The sequence below is a fragment of the Erpetoichthys calabaricus genome, chromosome 4 (genome assembly GCF_900747795.2).
Source record: "Erpetoichthys calabaricus chromosome 4, fErpCal1.3, whole genome shotgun sequence".
In the NCBI taxonomy this organism is placed as follows: domain Eukaryota; kingdom Metazoa; phylum Chordata; class Cladistia; order Polypteriformes; family Polypteridae; genus Erpetoichthys; species Erpetoichthys calabaricus.
Window position 1 is genome coordinate 328588864 of NC_041397.2, and position 20443 is coordinate 328609306.

At 40.4% G+C, this 20443-nt stretch overlaps 3 protein-coding genes across 5 annotated transcripts in view; all 3 read left to right on the top strand.

Annotated features, from left to right (window-relative positions):
* The window catches only part of LOC114644893 (E3 ubiquitin/ISG15 ligase TRIM25-like), a 150370-nt gene extending 145138 nt beyond the window's left edge, over positions 1 to 5232 (top strand). Inside the window, exon 9 of the transcript XR_007934651.1 lies at positions 5220 to 5232. The gene's annotated coding sequence lies outside the window, so the exon portion shown is untranslated. The remainder of the gene's footprint in view (positions 1 to 5219) is intronic.
* The window catches only part of LOC114643553 (protein NLRC5-like), a 5922889-nt gene that overhangs the window by 4133429 nt on the left and 1769017 nt on the right, over positions 1 to 20443 (top strand). The gene's annotated exons all lie outside the window — the stretch shown is intronic.
* LOC114643557 (NACHT, LRR and PYD domains-containing protein 3-like) overlaps positions 1 to 20443 on the top strand; it is a 1908976-nt gene that overhangs the window by 1608 nt on the left and 1886925 nt on the right. For 2 of the 3 annotated variants that reach the window (XM_051925782.1, XM_051925780.1), the window contains exons 2-3: positions 11161 to 11256; positions 19734 to 19967. In XM_051925782.1, the coding sequence (XP_051781742.1) occupies positions 11161 to 11256; positions 19734 to 19967 (330 nt within the window). The remainder of the gene's footprint in view (positions 1 to 11160; positions 11257 to 19733; positions 19968 to 20443) is intronic. The other variant, XM_051925781.1, reaches the window with a different exon arrangement.

The following is a 20443-nucleotide window of genomic DNA, read 5'->3' on the forward strand; positions in this document are numbered from 1 at the left end:
ATGCCGTCGAATCATCTGCTGTCTTTCTTCTGCTCGCAAGCTGCCTGTTCTGCTTGTCGCATGTCATTGTTTTAAGAGCTGGGAGCACATGATGTGTGTCTGCCAAAAGCAACCCAACAACTGCTAGGTTAGATGTCTGTGGACTTGTTTTAAATGATGGCTCACTACCTTGTCTCGCATGACGTTGTAAAAACAATACTTGTCCTTTATTTCCGGCCCTTACCGTGGTTAAATCTCTTTCTTGCAGGACATGTAACGCTGCTCGTGTTGTGAAGTGGGGGCAATTGCTTTCGTGCTGCCCATCTATCATTTTAAAGCCTGTACAGCCGCTCTCCTTTTTGCCACTTCATGTCTCTGCTGCTCGCATTGTGATCGCTTCTCCGTGATCATAAATATACACCTGACCGAAATGTGTTTTCTTTGAAATTAAACTTGTCATTGCTTTAACTGTTGCGGGACTACAGATTCTCATAGCGTATGGTCCATTATTGTGTAAATCTACGTTTTGTGCATTGAATGATGTGAAGGCGAAAAGACTTTGTTTTCTGCTCTTTGCCTTTAATTTCTGACCTCGCTTTGTCCTGCTGTTTTTTCAATAGCCATTCATTCAAACACAGGAAGTCCACAGGGGTGTGTGTCTTATCACCATTACTGTTTACTGTGTACACAAGTGACCTGAGACAGAACAATGACCACTGCTCCATTATTAAGTATGCGGATGACACCATGATCATAGGATGCATATCTGGGGAGGATGAAAGCCACCATCTAAATCAAGTGGACTGGATGGTAAACTGGTGCAATAAAAACTCTCTCACTCTGAATGTAAAAAAGACCAAAGAAATAAGATTTGATTTTAAGAGACAGAAATCTGTATGTTCACCTATTGTAGTTCTGGGAGAGGAGGTAGAAATAGTGAATGAATATAAATACTTAGGGACTTACCTAGATAACAATCTTAACTGGAATACAAATACAAAAAAATTATTTTCTAAATGCAACCAGCGCTTATTTCTCCTCAATAAACTCAAACTATTTAAAGTAGACAAGGACCTCATGTTGTCCTTCTATCGCAGTCTGATCCAGTCCGTGATCACTTTCAGTTTCATTGCCTGGTTTAATAGTCTGACAAACCAAAACTCAAAAAAGCTCCAGCAGATTACGAAGTATGCAGCTAAAGTTATTGGGGCTGATGTAGATGATTTGACTAGTGTGTGTGTGTCAGAGGGCAATGCTAAAGAAACTGGAAATCATCTCAACTGATGACAGGCATCCATTACATGTAGAACTGAACTTCAGTAAATCAGGAAGAAGAGTCGCTTTGAAAACCCACACAAATCGCTCCAGAAACTCCTTTCTTCCTAGTGCCATACGACTTTTCAATAAGAAATATCGGAGATAATGTTTAAGGTTTTGATATATATATATCCTGTTACCTTTTTATTTTTTATTTTTGGTATAAATATGTTTTATCTAACTGCCTTACCTTAACCTTTCTTATTTCTATTTGTCTGTTTTATTTCATTCTGTCTGTTACCTGTTATTAGATGCAACTGAGAAGGCAAATTTCATGTTTTCCTGTGTAAACATGACTAAATAAAGAAACCTAACCTAACCTAACCTTTTTCAATTACACCTGGTCCTGATGATTAATTGCCTTTTGTTTGCAGTAATGCGATCTTTTCTATCTTTTTTTGATACTTTAGCGACTGACGTAATAAAATGTCACAAAAGTTTTACTTGAACAATCACCGACTTCGTAACCGCAAACACAATTTTCTAACACCCTTTCCAATGCCCCCCGCTTACCATATCAATCAATACCCCGCTATCAGTACTGTACTCTGCCCTCCCTCAATCGGACCTAACAGTCACTTAAAACAAAAAAGGCTTCGACCTGGCTGGGACGCTACAATACTTTCGAATTTTACTGCTTTCCTATTCTGTACCTTTCTCTGCATGTGTATCACGCCATTGTTTGTCTGAGCCTTTCGAATTCCACTGCTTTCATAATCTCTTATCTGCCTCTTTTTCTCTCCAACGCTTTTGGGTCTCTTTTCTCCGTGCTGCTCTTTCTGCTTTGCTTAGTCGTTGACATTTCATCAAGAACATATTGTTCTTATACACTTTATATGTGCTGAGAGCTGTGTGTGCTACGTGCCTTTACATGACTGAGTGTTTTGCTGGCCCTGCTCTTATTTGATATTGTTTGCATCTCACGGGTTTTTTAAGTGTCTTCCAAGACCTTCCGAGAAGATTACATCTCGTCGTCCTGTTTTTCCTTTCCAGGATTTTTTTTTTATAATAAAAAGACAAGGTGTGTGCCCAGCCGGGATGCTTAGAAGGATTGGGAGAGGGATTATGCCTCCCCTGGACCATGAGAGGGCAGCCGCCATGGTTTGTATGGGGGCCACGGGATTTGAGCATGGAAGGTCAACCCTATAGGGGCCTGTGGCCACTGCCAGGGAGCACCTGGACAAGTAAGGAGCCCTGGACATCAGCACTTCCGCCACACCCGGAGGAGCTGACGGAAGAAATACCAGGGACACCCGGAATGCTTCCGGGTGCTCATGCGGCACTTCCGCCACACCAGGAAGTGCCGCAGGAAGCTCATCAAGGGGCACCTGGAGCACATCCGGGTGGAAATAAAAGGGGCCGCCTCCCTCCAGTCGTGAGCCAGAGTCGGGAGGAAGAGCACGAAGCTCAGAGGAGAGGAGTGGAGGTGGTGAAGGAAGGCTGGATCATTGAAAGGCCTGGGGCCTCATGTATAAACGGTGCGTATGCACAGAAATGTTGCGTAAGAACGTTTCCACATTCAAATCGCAATGTATAAAACCTTCACTTGGAGCAAAGCCACGCACTTTTCCACGGTACCTCATACCCTGTCGTACGCAAGTTCTCCACTCGGTTTTGCAGACTGGCGGCACCCAGCGTCAAAGCAGTGCTACTGTTCCTGTGTGGTTACCCTTTCTTAGATCCCCATCCATGACGGCGGCTTTATCAAATACACTGAAATTAACCGCATATCGTTCATAAATTTAATGCATCTGATTGTAATTAACCTGTAACAATATAATGGTCCACAGAATGGTCAAACTATTCTAAATACCATAACTGCTTTAGTGTTGTTACTTTCACTGCACCTTCTTCTTCTTTCAGCTGCTCCCGTTAGGGGTTGCCACAGCGGATCATCTTTTTCCATATTACTCTCACTGCACTACTCAGAGTTTTTATATCACTGTATCTGAGTGTGAATCACAGCTCTACAGAGATTGGAAAGAGAATTATCGGTATACAGCATCAAGCACTCGCTGCCTCAGCCATTCGCTATTTGAACTGCTCTCATCCAACCAACGCTTCACAGCCTTTCCTGTACTGACCTCGCAGTTCACAAACAGTTTCATCCCAAGAACTATACACGCACTCAATCAGTCCATCAAGTGCTCCTTGTAGAACTGTTTGTACTTGCGAGTTACCGTGAGGTAATTGTACTTATAATACAGTTATTATATTGCACAACCTGAGCCACTTTATAAAGCGCGTATTTACATATGATGACGATATCATTTTTAAGATGAAATGCAGCAAAATATGTTTATTATATTATACAGATAAAACTTTAACTTTAACTACATGGTGCCGCAGCGCTAGCGAACTTGAGCTTCGTTCACAGTTTGTTCCTGCCTCACGCTGTTTTCATGCTGTGGCTGGTGCGACACTGGAAGGAGAGATGGATAGAATAATTAAACATTACGAAGATATTTCGATGTCCCTTAAAAGGTTTGAAGAATCGGCGTTCTAAGCTTACAGATGGCTTAACGTCTATTACAGAGTCTGATTATGTGGCGATTGGGTATTTGGAGAAAGAAAAGTAAGGACAGGAATTGGGGGTTAGTACGTTTGAAAGAGACAGTACTGCTGTGATAAAGCATTTCATCAAAGGTCGCGCATGGCGCAGCAAGCATCTTGCTGTAAGACATGAACAATCACTGCACCACCGTGTTCCCATATTTAATAACATGCTTTAACTCCTATCATCATGAAAATGATATCACATATACTTCTCAGTATTTTAATTATTCAGAGAGCTGTAATATTACGAACGTAATGGATTCTGTGTCCTGTCGGAGGAAGAGCACATAGTGATTGAGGCACATAGAGCAGACAGAAGATCAAATACAAAACAAAGCATTTAATGTGCTACCTTAGTTACAATGGGATTTGAGAAACTAGTAAAATAAACGATTTTAAGATGAAGTTTATGATGTTCTACTTTAATGACAAAATAAACTACGTGATTAAAGTGGAAATTTCGAGATTAAAGTTGACATTTCGTGGTTTTTTCACACTGTGTGCCTTTTTTTTCACTGTACCCTAATAAACTTTCATATGACACTCAGACGGTGGGCTACGAGTCGCCTTTTCATGCCGACTTTGATATGTGACAACTTTTTTATTTTGGGCACTGTGCGACTTTGTGAACTTGAGCTTTCGAGTTTCTCCGACACTATGTCACTCGATCAACTTCCTTTTGTTGCTTATATAACTGTTTAACCCAACAAATAGTACGTTTTTCTTTGCCTCCATTTGGTATTTGCTGAAATTCTTCTATTTTTCCTTGTACTTTTGCCATTGCCTTTTCACAGAACGCTAGGCTTAAGGGCTATTTACATGTATATTGATTTGCATATTCAAAGAGGCGTAATTCTGGGAGGAGTTGGGGCGGGACAGTAGACGTGTGCACGTGCGTTAATTTCCACGCTGAGCGGGATTTATGTAGCGGAAGAACACGGAAGTTGGCGAATTCACAGATTCCTGCATCTGGATTTTTTTGTGCGTAAGCACATTTTGGCTTTTGTATTTACGTCATGTAATAGTGCGAATTCTACGCACGGTGTTATGCATGAGGCCCCTGGACTTGAGGGTGATTGGTGGAAGGACACTGGGTTGTGTGCGGGACTTTACTAGTTGTAAATATTGTAAATAAAGGCATGTGTTTGGAACTGTTGGTGTCTGCCTGTCTGTGTCTGGGACTGGTCTGCCACAAAGGATTCTAAATTGCCAGACCAGTTCACAATAAATTCTCAGTGATCTGACTCTGCTCTCAGTAAAATGTTGTTAATCAAAAGAGCTTTACTCCAAGCAAGCAAACATTTTAAATGGTAAGGATATTTATGGCCTGTCCTCCTGTTTCTTAATAACACCAGACCGTGGTGGAGGAAGTTATTCCAGGTCTATATATTATATATATCTTACATCTATTTTTTACTGTTAGTTCTTTTTTTTTGACATTAGTCAGTTTCTGAGATACACCAAAGGTAAATTTCTGGTTTTAAATTTCCAACATTTGCTTAATTTAATATATTTACCCTAAAGTTAGAGTTTCCAAAGGTTCTGTCATGTTAGGATGAGGATTTTGAGTTGAATGAGTTGAATTTTGAATTTTTTTTTTGATTTTGAGGATATTTGTGTACTGCATTGTACAAACTTGGGTTTGGTGTCAATGTTTGTTCATGGATTACTTTACTGGACTGTGATGCCAAGCTCTTGGTTTTTATAAATAAGGATCATTGTGACTCTTTCAGTTTAGAATGTGGAGCCACACAGGGATGTCCATTATCACCAATGATTTTTGTAGCTGCTGTTGAACCCTTAACTGTTCATTTCCAGAAGCAGTCAGAGATAAAAGGCATCATAAGGAATGTTGCTGAAAAAAAATGTCTTCAAGCTGACATACTGCACTCTGCCTCAGATCCATATCCTACATCGTCATTACGGCTCTATTACAATTCTGTAATGCTTCAGTGTTCTCAGACTTTCCTACTGTTAAACCTGCCCCACTGCACTTTGACTGTCTACCAGTGTGTCTCTTTTAGACTTTGTCACATCTGCTTCACTAGAACTGCCCTGTTTAAGGTTTTCTTTACACCTTTCTGTCCACACAATATAAGGCTCCTGATCTTTTGATCCTCACAGATGGATGACTTTCACCCTCCAATCCTGTCCTGATTATTACACAATAAAGACTCTGGACAGGCTGCTGCTTCTTCTCTTGTTAGTGTTTGTGTTAATAAATAACCAGGAATTACACTAATGAACTCTGTCTGTCTGCGGTGGGTTGGCACCCTGCCCAGGATTGGTTCCCTGCCTTGTGCCCTGTGTTGGCTGGGATTGGCTCCAGCAGACCCCCGTGACCCTGTAGTTAGGATACAGCGGGTTGGAAAATGGATGGATGGATGGAACTCTGTCTGTGTGTCATGTTTTATTGGGTTTCCCAGTTAATATTTATTTAATTAAACTGCACCATTACTATCTTAGCCTCTGTAAACTTTGCTTTTTTCAAATTATAAAGAACTTAGAGATGTTTTTTCATTTTGTAGTATTGTTATAATGTGATCATCGCTGCAGGCTCAGAGCATTGGAGACAAGTTGACATTTAAAATACAATCACAAACTTTACAAATTACAACATGTACACACATAAAAATAAAGATGAGTTTAAACACACATTAAACAAAGAAACTTCAACTGAGCAACACAAACGGATCAAACAGGCCACGTCCATTAATATTATCATTGAGACACGGCCAGTTAACAAAAGAGGAGAGGAAAATAAAAACTACAGTCATCAGCATCCCTGGAGGAGATAAACCTCTGGAGGTCGACGGCCATTCAGATCAGACAAAGTCCGACTCGGTCACACATCTGAGGACCTCAGCCTGCTGGCCGTCCACCACCTCCTGGTCCTTCTGCCGTACACGTCTGTACTGAACAGGCAAATCAGTCCTTTAACTCCTGAACTACAATCCTCCTGATATCTCGGGTATCTTAGTCGTGGGCTACTAAAGAGCTCGGCAGTAGAGAAGTGGAGCAGCAGAACACCGAAACAAGAAGAGAAACAGAATAGAGAAGGTTACTTAGAGTTTATAATGATTTTATTACTTACACTTTTATACAAATGACAAATGAGAGATATAACAGGGAGACAGTGAGCACAGCTGACAGTCAGCCCTATCCAGGTATGTCAGACTACAGTGGGGGGTCTTCAGCCTGAGACCAAAGGGGTATCTCTTATTTAAACAGGCAGAGGAGTCCACCGCTTTGGGCCTAGAACTATAGGCTCGACCACTCTCTGCTGTGTTATTAATCCTTGGACTCTTTAGTAGACTGACATTTTGAGATATTCATGTGTGCTCTCATGTGAATGTGCAGATAAGTTCAGATACGTGCAGTAAGTGGGGCTTCAGCCATTTAAAGCTGCATATGCTTGTTTGACACTCTTCTCTGTATTTGGTCGTCTATAGCCCACTCCTAATGTCAGGCCTGTACTCTTACTGCTCTCTAGTCAAATCCCTGTACTCTCACTATAGGTTCAGATAGTTGGTTATTTATGTTCTTAATGAAATTGTACACCACCAACACACCACTTTCCATTCCTAAATTTTGTGTGTCCATTTCTATTCTCCTCATCCTCATCCCTTGGCCTTAGCCAAGTTTCCAATCTCCTACAGTCACATCTTATTCTTGTGTTCTTCCATATAACTGCCATTCATTTTTTTTTCTTTTTGATTACCTCTTGTGTTTAAATCTCCTATTTAAAATGTATTGTTGATTTTATTTTGATTTAGCCCCTGCAGACTGGACAGTTACCTTTTACACTTTTATTATTATCACGGCCTATTAGACTTCATGAACTTTTAACACTAGAATTACCAGAGTCTACGAAAAAACTCGTAGATGCGGCCCACCTTAAATCCATTCGCACCTCTCTGTCAGCGTCTTTTGTCCTGTAAATGTGCCGAATTAAGACAAGCAGCAAGCAGCCTGGTATCCCATCCCTCACCGCCGCAGAACGTTCATTAAGTTCTCCCAGCTCATGCCTTGTTTGATTATCTGGAGTGAAGTGCTGGAGTTTTAGAGTGGAAATAATAGGTCGTTATTTGGAACACATGCATTTCATGTGTGTTCCGTTTCTACAGTAATCTGTGTAAATATATTGTTAAAACAGAAACGTTTTCATATTTTAGTAATAAACGGTACAAAATGTTGGCATCAACTATATAACGTGTGAAGCCTGAAGTCCAAAGATCAAATAAACACTTTCACAAAAGGTTCAAGGACAATACAACAGCTTCTGTGGCGTAGCGCGCTAAGATTTGCTGACTTGTAATCAGGAGTCCTTGGTTTGATCCTGACTGTCTCCTGTATTTGCCGTTTTCAGTAGTGAGCTGCTCTTATTCTTAATATTATACAGTACACACATACATTTGGTTTGCGTCTATAACAGATGCTGTACATTTATAGTACTGTACTTGTAAAAGTTACTGTTTTTTTTTCGCTTTTTTTCTCTCAGTCACGATCACGATACATACTACCACCCTACAGATCTGACGCCTTTAATTTTTATTTGAAACTGGGAGTAACTGTAGATGTGAGTGGTGTTTTGAGACAATGGAACTGGACATTCTCTGATCTGGAGGGATAAAAGCTGACACACAAACGCTGGTGAATCTGCCTTCTTCGTATCTCACCATCACTTGACTTTTTTTTTTATTCAGTTTTATTGAGTATTCCTGCTCACGCAGAATTAGTATGCAGCTTATGGTTTATGATGTTAAAAAAAAAAAAAAAAGAGACGTAGGTATATATGATATTTGGAATTATTCATTTTATGACCTTTTATGAGGTCAGTTCAGCGCTATATGCAATCATCAAATTCAAATGTTAACAGTTCACTCACACGCAAGGACCGTCTTTCCTACATTTACAACATGTGTACCTGTTGCAATGTGCATACTTCTCTCTATGCTTTGCTTCCTATTACATTGAAAAGGCACCTGACGCTGACTCGGTTTACTTTCCTGGGGAAGCGGCTGCCTTGGAATAGAAGCTTGTCGATGTTGCATCCTCCTTTTCTTTTTCCATCGCCTTTTCTAGTAAGATGCGACAACAAAGTTCCTCTGCAAGGTGAGCCATGAATACTCTTCTTTTCACAGTGGCCCCCATGCATGCCTTGCACAGTACATGTGCGTTGATCCTGCTGCACTGAATAAGCTCACACCTTCTGGTGTACGATGTCAATGCAGCACGGAGAAAAAACAGAAAGAGACAAATATATGGGACATTGGGTATAAATTTATGGTACTTGTAAAAGTTAGCTTTTTTTAGTTTTATTCTCTCAATCACGCTCTAACACCCACATCTCCTCACCTCTCCTGATCTGACAGTAACAGTGCCAGCATAAATTCACACCTGATCTGACGCTGTTCGTTTTCAAATAATATTACATTAGTGTGTCAATGTTTTCTGATTGGTACTATTCAGGTCATAAAATTATTCCTTGAAAATGTCACATACTGTATATTGTCTCTTTTTTTCAGGTGTGTAATAGAAACCACAGCATAGACAGAAGTGTGCTCATGGCAACAGGTACACATGTCGTAAATGTAGGAAAGACGGTCCTTGCATGTGCGTATGAACTGTTAACATTTGAATGTGATGATAGCATAGAGCGCTGAACTGACCTCATTGGTCATTGACTCATATGGTCATTGACATCATAGACCATAAGGCGCATACTAATTCGGCGTGAGCAGGAACACTTAATGAAACTGAATAAAAAAAATTCAAGTGACGGTGAGATACGAAGAAGGCAGATTCACCAGCGTTTGTGTGTCAGCTTTTATCCCTCCAGATCAGAGAATGTCCAGTTCCATTGTCTCAAAACACCACTCACATCTCCAGTTACTCCCAGTTTCAAATAAAAACTAACTGTGTCAGATCCCTGGGTAGGGGGGCGGTAGTATGTATCGCAATCGTGACTGAGGGAATAAAAGTAAAAAAAAAAACTCTAATTTTTACAAGTCCTATAAATGCACACTGTCTGTTACAGATGCAAACCAAATGTATGTGTGTACTGTATAATATTAACAATAAGAGCAGCTCACCACTGAAAATGGCAAATATAGGAGACAGTGGGGATCGAACCAGGGACTCTTGATTACAAGTCAGCAAATCTTACCGCTACGCCAAAGAAGCTGTTGTATCATCCTTGAACCTTTTGTAAAAGTGTTTATTTGATCTTTGGACTTCAGGCTTCACACATTATATAGTTTATGCCAACATTTTGTCATTTACTACTAAAATATGAAAAACGTTTCTGTTTTAACAATGTGTTTACACAGATTATTGTAGTAACGGAACACACATGAAATGCATGTGCTCCAAATAATGATCTATTATTTCCACTCTAAAACTCCAGCACTTCACTCCCAGATAATTAATCAAGGCATGAGCTGGGAGAACTTTGTGCTCGGTCTGCGGTGGTGGGGGATGGGATACCAGTCTGCTTGCTGCTTGTCTTAATCGGCACATTTACAGGACAAAAGACGCTGAGGGAGAGGTGCGAATGGATTTAAGGTGGGCCGGATCTACGAGTTTTTTCATAGGCTCTGGTAATTCTAGTGTTAATGAACTCCTCAGAGTCACTCGTGTCTCGTTGTCCTCCATTATCTCACTTGACTAAAATGAGCAAACACTTGACAAGTTCTCACAAGTCTGAACTCTGCAATGTCTTTGTAGATCCTACAGCTGCACTCATTATGTATATGAAGTTTTCCAGGGTTTGCAGGCTTTTCTTCATCATTCACAGTCCAGTTGTATTTATGTGTGAACGTCTGATATCCTGGTTGTCAATGTGATGTCCTCTAAATCTCAAGGACTATCTCACACACCAGTGTGCCTTCAAAGTGTCTTGTTTATTTGTTGCACTCTTCAAGCTCAGTCTTCATTTTGAATTGAACTGTTAAATTAAACCTTTATTTTAAAACTTTTGTGTTATTCATATTTGTTTTATTAAATATCTGTGTGTCACCTACTGTTTCAGTATGAAGACAAATGTGATAGAAAAAGTAAGTTGTGTCATGAAATGTAAAAAAAATGTGTTGTACAAAATTAAACATTCAGAAGGACACCAACAACTCAAAAAAGTGAAAGTCAGTCAGTCATTCTCCAAATCACTATATCCTAACACAGGGTCACAGTGGCCTGCTGGAGCCAATCCCAGCCAACACAGGGCGCAAGGCAAGGCGTCAGCCCACCGCAGAAAAGTGAAAGTGAATTCTGATAAAATCACACGAGTCCTCTTGTGTTTCCAAACAGAAACAGCTGGGGGCGACATGGAGAGAAATTAGGGGGAGACTTGCAAAGAAAGAGAAGAAGCTGAAAGAGATGAGGATGGCGATGGAGAAGATGAAGGTGAGTGGAATTAAAATGACACGTCATAGCAAAAAGAGGAAAAAAATAAAAGGGTTGACAGAAATTCTGGTAATGAAGGGCAGGGGCAGGAAAATAGAGGAGGAGAGAAGATGTTTTATTGTGTCCTTCATTGCTTTTCACTACTGACAACAACAACATTTATTTCTAGGGCACATTTTCATACAAATGATGTTGCTGAGAGTGCTTTACAAGATGAAGAAAGAAACAAAAATAAAATTAGGCAATACAAATAAAAAAGAATAAAGTAAGGCCTGATGGCCAGGAGGACAGAAAAAAGAAAGAAACAAACAAAAAAAAAAACTCCAAATTGGCTGGAGAGAAAAAATAAAAACAAAATCTGCAGGGGTTCCAAGGCCACAAAACAACCCCACCCCCACTGGGCATTCTACCTAACATCAATGATATCAATCAGTCCTCATGGTTTCAGGCTTACAGTGAAAGCATTTGATGATGATGATGGTCATGTGGACTTCTGGCCTTTAATCCATCAATGGAGGGACCACATAGTGCCCTGATCAGGTGGTGGTGGCACAGATCGCTACCACAGAAAACTGGAAAAAGAGCAGCAGAGATAGTAGGGGTTAGTACGGATTGCGGAGATATGATTAAATGACAATTCAATGCATTTATAGTTTATCAGGGGTACACTAAAATGAAGCTATGAGAAAGCCATGTTAAATTAGTTTTTTCAGCTTTTTAAAGTGCTCCACCATATTAGCCTGGCGAATTTCTATTGGTCAGCTATTCCAGAGTTTAGGTTCATAACAGCAGAAGGCCGCCCGCGTCACCACTTCTTTTAAGTTTAGCTCTTGGAATTCTAAGCAGCGATTTGGAGTGTAAGGTGAAAGACATTCTGAGATATAAGATGGAGCAGATTATTTAAGGCTTTGTAAACCATCAGCAGTATTTTAAAGTCAATTCTAAATGGCACAGGTAACCAGCGTAGTGACATCAGAACTGGTGTGATGTGCTCAGATTTTCTTTTCCTAGTTAAGATTCTAGCAGCTCCGTTCTGCACTCGTTGTAATCGATTGGTTTCTTTTATGGATAGTCCTGAGAGGAGTGCATTACAGTAATCTAGCTGCCTGAAAACAAAAGCGTGAACTAATTTCTCAGCATCTTGCAGTTATAAGAGGTCTAACTTTTGCTATATTTGTTAAGTGAAAAAATGCTATCCTAGTAGTCTGATTAATATGTGATTTAAAATTCAGGTCAGAATAAATAATTACCCCTAAATTCTTTACCTCTGTCTTGACTTTTAAATAACCTCATTATATCCATTTTTGCCAATCAGTAAGATTTCTGTTTTCTCTTTATTTAGATTGAGAAAATTACTACCTATTCATTTAGAAGCACAAGTAAGACATTGGGGTCAGTGAATCAAGAGTGTCGGGGTCATCAGGTGCTACTGATAAATACAGTTGTGTGTCATCAGCATAGAGCATAGAAGCATGGAGATTGAAAGGAGCAGCAGACCCAGGACAGACCCTTGTGGAACACCATATAGAACAACGTTTCTCAACCTTTAAGTATTTGTGACCCGAGTTTTCATAACAGTTTTAATCGCGGACCCCCAAACGTTTTTTTGAAAGGATGCCACTAATACCAATTTGTTCTTTTTTAATTAATGATATATCATAGATGCATATTTTATTATACCTACTTAACTTTTATCGACATTTGTCTAACTCTATATTTATTTTTCTAGTATCAGAATGTAGTTTAAGTTAATTTGTTTTGGTTTCAATAGATGTATTTTTCATATTTTTGATTCTTTTTTTCTTTTTTTCACATCTTTGCCCCCCCCCCCTTTTTGTTACTTTGTGCACCCCTAGGTGGGCCCGCCCCACAGATTGAGAACCACTCATATAGAATATCATGTTTTTCTGAAGTATAATTACCACAACTAACAAAGAATTTTCTACCTGCCAGGTAAGACTCAAACCAATTTAAGACCCTGCCAGATTGGTGTACTCACTGACTAAGGTGATTTATAAGAATACAGTGGAACCTCGGTTCACGAACGCCTTGGTACACAAACAACTCGGTTTACGACCAAAAAATTCGCCAAACTTTTGCCTCGGTTCACGACCACACACTCGGTATACTAACAAGCCAGTTTCCCTTTCAGTTTGTGCGTGCTGATGATTTCCGCACGTGTTGCATTGTTCTCAGTCAGACGTGAACAGCTGAACTGCTGCAATGTAAGAGAGAGAAAGAGAGAGAGCAGGCAGGCTCGTGTGCTGATGAGAGAGAGAGAGAGAAAGAGAGAGAGAGAGCAGGCAGGCTCGTGTGCTGATGAGAGAGAGAGAGAGAGAGCAGGCAGGCTCATGTGCTGATGAGAGAGAGAGAGAGAGAGCAGGCAGGCTCGTGTGCTGATGAGAGAGAGAGAGAGAAAGAGAGAGAGAGAGAGCAGGCAGGCTCGTGTGCTGATGAGAGAGAGAGAGAGAGAGAGAGAGAGCAGGCAGGCTCGTGTGCTGATGAGAGAGAGAGAGAGCAGGCAGGCTCGTGTGCTGATGAGAGAGAGAGAGAGCAGGCAGGCTCGTGTGCTGATGAGAGAGAGAGAGAGAGAGAGAGAGAGCAGGCAGGCTCGTGTGCTGATGAGAGAGAGAGAGAGAGAGAGAGAGAGCAGGCAGGCTCGTGTGCTGATGAGAGAGAGAGAGAGAGAGCAGGCAGGCTCATGTGCTGATGAGAGAGAGAGAGAGAGAGAGAGAGAGAGAGAGCAGGCAGGCTCGTGTGCTGATGAGAGAGAGAGAGAGAGAGCAGGCAGGCTCGTTTGCTGATGAGAGAGAGAGAGAGAGAGAGAGAGATAGAGCAGGCTCATGTGCTGATGAGAGAGAGAGAGAGAGCAGGCAGGCTCATGTGCTGATGAGAGAGAGAGAGAGAGAGAGAGAGAGAGAGAGAGAGAGAGAGAGCAGGCAGGCTCGTGTGCTGATGAGAGAGAGAGAGAGAAAGAGAGAGAGAGAGAGCAGGCAGGCTCGTGTGCTGATGAGAGAGAGAGAGAGAGAGAGATAGAGCAGGCAGGCTCGTGTGCTGATGAGAGAGAGAGAGCAGGCAGGCTCGTGTGCTGATGAGAGAGAGAGAGAGCAGGCAGGCTCGTGTGCTGATGAGAGAGAGAGAGAGAGAGAGAGAGAGCAGGCAGGCTCGTGTGCTGATGAGAGAGAGAGAGAGAGAGAGAGAGAGCAGGCAGGCTCGTGTGCTGATGAGAGAGAGAGAGAGAGAGCAGGCAGGCTCATGTGCTGATGAGAGAGAGAGAGAGAGAGAGAGAGAGAGAGAGCAGGCAGGCTCGTGTGCTGATGAGAGAGAGAGAGAGAGCGCGTGCAGCTGAGCAGGGAGCCTGGGTGTTTGTCAGTGTTATTCAATGATTTTACATTAGTTTACTATTACACTGTGCATTCTATGGTGTAATTAACTATATTTGTGCTTAAAAATATTTTTAAATATATATTTACATACAGTTCGTACGGTCTGGAATGGATTAATTGTATTTACATACAATCCTATGGGGGAAATTGCTTCGGTTCACGACCAATTCAGTTTACGACCAGAGGTTTGGAACGAATTATGGTCGTGAACCAAGGTTCCACTGTATTGTGATCAATGGTGTCAAATGCAGCATTCAGATTTAAGAGGATGAGAAGAGATAAACCACCTCTGTCTACATTTACCTGCAAGTCATTGACTACTTTAACGAGTGCAGTTTCTGTGCTGTGATTTGTTCTAAAACCCGACTGGAACTTCTCAATAATAGGATGTTTATTCTAGTGATCAGTGATCAGTGAACAGTATTTCATGTTTTATTCATTATAAATTTAGACAACAAGACCCTAATGTCCTCAGGTTTCTCATTACACCTCTTGAAGGTGACTTAACTCCCCTAACAATAACTCATAATGAAGGTTGGCACTGATGTTCTGAATTGGATCAGTTGATACAACATCCCCTAATAGTCCTTTAATTGCTCATTTTGATATGTCTGAGCTTTATTGGACTTCAGTGGATTAAGGAGTTAGGCTGCTTCACTGAGTGCAGATAACATGAACCTCCACCTGTTTTATTTAAGACAGGGGTCTCAAACTCCTGGCCCGTGGGCCATTTCCGGCCCCCCAGCCCCTTCCCACCGGCCTGTATATGACATCAAGAAAATAATGATAAATCCGGCCCACAAACGGTAAATTTATTTAACTATTTTCACCTACTTCCTTTATTTACTTGTTTAAATACAAACTAATTTAAAAATAATAATTTTAAATTAAAAAATTATTTCAAATTTATGTAAATCTTTCAGTTCTGTCATTTGGTGCAAATGTGCAGTTTTTGGTAAAAAGAAAGCAAGTTAATTTTTTTTGGAATTCTTTTGCTTGGATGTCAATAAAAAAGATGTCTCTTTCTAAACCAAAATGGAAGGTGAATGTTAAACACAGACAATTTCCAGAAAGATGGACAATAGAGTATTTTTTTGTGGAATTTAGTGGAAATGCCACCGGTCTTATATGCAAAGAAACAGTCACTGTTTTGAAGGAATATAATTTCAAACGTCTCAACTAAATACGGAGAACAGTATGATAAGTATTAGGGAGAAGAGAGAGAAAATCCAACTACGCAGCTACACAAAGGCTTGAAATTACAGCAAAGTCTTTTTCACACAGCAAAGAAGGATGCTGATGGTGCGGTGGAAGCAAGTTATGTGGTAACTGAGTTAATCACTAAGGCAGGGAAGCCATTCACCGAAGGGCAGTTTCTTAAGGACTGTATGTTAAAAGTTGCTGAAATATTGTGTCCAGAAAAGACGGGCTTGTTCAAAAATATCTCCTTATCAGCAAACACTGTGGCAGAGCAAATAGGCGAGTTATCAAATGACATTTATGATCAGCTACGTGAGAAAGCTAAAGTCTTTACTGTATACTCCGTGGCACTTGAGAAAAGCACTGACAACACTAACACTGCTCAACTACCAATTTTCATTAGAGTTGTTAATTCCCACTTTACTAATTTTATGTCTGATGCATGGCCGTACCACAGGCAAGTGACACGATTGAGCATGCTGGATTGCCATGGAACAAACTGGTAGGCATCACCACAGATTGAGCTCCGTCCATGACAGGCAAACAAAATGGATTGGTATCATTGATTCAAAAAAAATTAGAAGAGGAAAAAGCTGATCCAGCAGTAGTTTTACACTGCATCATTCATCAACAAGCACTGTGCAGCAAATGCTTACAATTTAAACATGTCATGTCTCTTGTTCTGAAATGTATTAATTACATCAGGTCAAGGAGTTTACAACATCAGCAGCCTTTTTAGAAGAAATGGAGTCAACTTATGGTGATGTACTTTACTTTACTGAGGTGTGCTGGGTCAGCAGGGGAAATATCCTGAAGAGAATTTTTGTATTGAGAACGGAGGTGAAAAACTTCATGGCAGATGGCAGAATGGATGTTCCTGAGTTGGAAGATCCACAATGAGTCATGGACCTTGCATTCTTTGTGGATATTACACAGGAGCTGAACGTACTTAACTTGACACTCCAGAGCCCTGATCAGGTCATCACAGCAGCTTATGAAAGTGTGAAAGCTTTCACCAGAAAATTGAAATTATGGAAAACACAGCTTTCTGCCAAAAATCTTCCTCATTTCCTAACATGTCGGTCTCTTGTGAAGGATGGCTCAGCATTCAGGTACATATACTGTACATCTGCTATTGAAAACCTACTGCAGGAATCTGATCACCGTTTTGATGACTTTTGGTCACACCACGACACCCCCCAGCTGTCTGCAGACCCCTTCTCAGCTGATGTGGAGAGTGTTCCAAGTTTGTTCCAAATGGAACTTATTGATGTGCACTGCAGTAGTGAGCTAAAATCTAAGATCAGAGAGCCACAGGGAAAAACAGACGTGACTGGGCTGTCCGAGAGAATGACCTCCATCTTTTACAGAGCTGCCCAAAGTGTTCAGTCAGGTAATGTGCCTTTTTGGAAGCACAGATCTGTGTGAGAAACTTTTCTCAACTATGAACTTTAATAAATACAAGTGCTGGTGTAGGTTTACTGATGCTAATCTTGAAGCTGTACTCAGAGTTTCAACTGCAAACTCCATTAGGACAAATGTGACAAGGCTGTGTGAGTGGAAACGCTGCCAGGTTTCTGGACAGAAATGAGTTCAAATGTTTTCAGGTATTGCATGTGTTATGTTAATGCAAAGTTTTGTTAATTTATTTAAGTTAATTTAATGAAAAAAGAACTGCACATTTAAAAGGAATGTATTTAGAGTACAGTTTGCGTTCTGAAAAAATATGTTAGTAATGCAAACAGAAATAGATTGAAAGAATATCACTATCTCTTATTGAACATTCATGTGGCCCCTGTATGACATGACAATACCAGCAGTAGCCTGAAGCTAATTTGAGTTTGAGACCCCTGATTTAAGAATTCATACTTTATGACAATGAACAGTAATGTGGTGCAGTGTTGACTTCTGTTGCCTTCCGGATCAACCATTCATTGTCCCTGTGGGCTTTACCACTTCTGCTATCTCTGTGGAATTTCTCCTACTACTTCAGTTCCTCTTTAACTTACTAAAATGTCAAGATGGTTGATTGGTAGTGAATGTAAATTACCCCTTTATGATTTCCAGTATGGGTTTCTTTTTGACCAGGCAGCACATTAGACTGGCACACATTTGACTGTCCAGAGTCACTTTCTGTTTGATGCCCAGTTCTTTCAGGACCCATTTATGAGAATGTTCTCATCTGGCAGAGGAAGATCTCTTCACACTCATTTCTGTGCCTGGAAAGACTAAAGTTTTCCAATCTGATTTATTTATCACAGACTTACATTAAACAGCCCAGCTCCATCAGGTGTACTAAAGTAGTAAATGCAGTAGGACCAGACAACTGGTGTGTGTGTCCTTCTCTCAAAGAAAGTGTGTGGGACACAAAGTGTGTCACTCAGCGTGGTGCAGTCCAATAAAGACACACAAGTGACAGTCAAAGATGAATAAGTGACTGAAGGAGACCCAACCTACCAGACTGATCTCCATACTGGTTTATGTTGTTGTGCTTTTCATGTTTCCTTATAGAATTCCTGCATGTTAGTGAAATGAAATCCCCCATCTAAACCCGCGCTGACTGCTCACTGGCTCTCCTCTTCTTGATCTATGTTGCTCAGTCATTTCCTAATAATTTCTTTCATTAATTTATTTTTTATACACATTAAGCTTACATTATTGCCCCTCCAGTTGAAATATAACCCATCCTGACTTTTTCAGACACCAAGATTTCAGATGTGCATTAAGCCTTCTAATCTCCATAATCTCACGTGGACAGGTGTGTGGCACAGGTAAACGCCCTGAGAAGACCACTTTATCAGTTCTGCTACTCAGCTTGGCACTCAGCTATTTAAATGTGCCTTGCAGAACTGGCAGTCTGACTCACCTGTTTGAACTGGCAACACAGCATGTAAGAATCTCTGTACCTGGACAGTAACATCTCAGTTCTGATAATAACCAAATCCTGACTAGAACTACGTTTAAAGCTTCTCATCCCAGCTTACTATCTAAGAGATATCAGAATGACTGTCCATCTCTGCAAGGTCCTGAAAACAGCTGAACACCTCCAGCTTTGGGGTTAATGATCCTGGACAGTTTGGACCTTATATCTTATACTTACTGTACATCCGATTGTGTCCCACCTGCACACTAAACTCACACCAATGACACTTGGGTGAGTCATACAAATATGAGCCATAGTTACAATAGCAGTTATTAATAATAATGTAAAGTTAAATAAAGAAAATAGAAATATATCAACATGGTTTACACCTCTAAGGTTTATAATGGACAACAAATGGGTGAAGGTTAATAAGCAAAGAGTTTAAAAATTAAATGAAATCAGAAACCCCTTCACAAACATCTAGACACTCATGTTTAATATTTCTATCTCCCAGGTTTGACATGGTGACACCTCACACTATTACTTGACATCAGACCAGCTATTCTCCCTCATACTCATTCTTCTTCTTCTTCTTCCTACTAGTACTACTACTATTATTATTTTAACCTTATTTTCAAGTTCAGGTAAATGTTTTTCAGCTCCACTCTCAATCCCAGGATGACCAGGAAAGGCTCTTTTTAAAGACAGACGTGTGTAACACATTCAGGTCAGGCAGAGTCCTCACAGGACAATAGAGCTGTCCTCTAGTAGCTCACGCCAATGGCTCTCATAGATCCTACTGAGCTACTTATTAAGACTTCACATTCTATACAGTCCTGTAAGTGGTTTAAGAAAATGCTGCCTACCCAGAGTGCCAAGGGAATGTAATGCTTGTAAGGCAGTCTTCTACTGCCCTTCTTCGAATTCATACTATCATTTATAACATCAAAATTCCAACAAAGTGTCTTGTGACTGTTTTTATCTTTTATTAGGTGACTCAATTCAATATTTTTCTCTTATCTGATCAGATTTCTGTGGAAAGACAGATGGAGGAACATGAGAAGACCTTCGCTGATATGATTCACTGCATTGAGGAAACCCACAGGAAATTAATAGTGAGGATCAGAGAACAAGAAAAGGTAGAAATGGAGAAGGCTGAAGCTGTCATGGAGCGACTGGAGAAAGATATCGAGGAGCTGAAGAGGAGAGACGCTGAGCTGAAGGAGCTTTCAGACACCAAGGACCACATCTACTTCCTGCAGGTGAGAGCAACACATCATCAGGAATCTGATCGGACTGGGGTGTGTGGGACCTGAAGAGTTTTTACAAATGGCAAGAACAGACCATTCGGCCCAATACAGATTATCCTTTTATGTTAACCTAATATTTCCAGAAATTTATGCAAAAATCTCAAAGTACCTGACTTCATCTGTATGTCAGGCCAATCTACAGTTGTTTGTTTGAGAAAGTAATTTGTCTATCTCTTATATAATGCTTTTTAAATAAATCTATCTATCTGTTATACAGTGCCTTTCACATCTATCTATCTATCTATCTATCTATCTATCTATCTATCTATCTATCTATCTATCTATCTATCTATCTATCTATCTATCTATCTATCATATAGTGCCTTTCACATCTATCTATCTATCTATCTATCTATCTATCTATCTATCTATCTATCTATCTATCTATCTATCTATCTATCTATCTATCTATCTATCTATCTATCTAT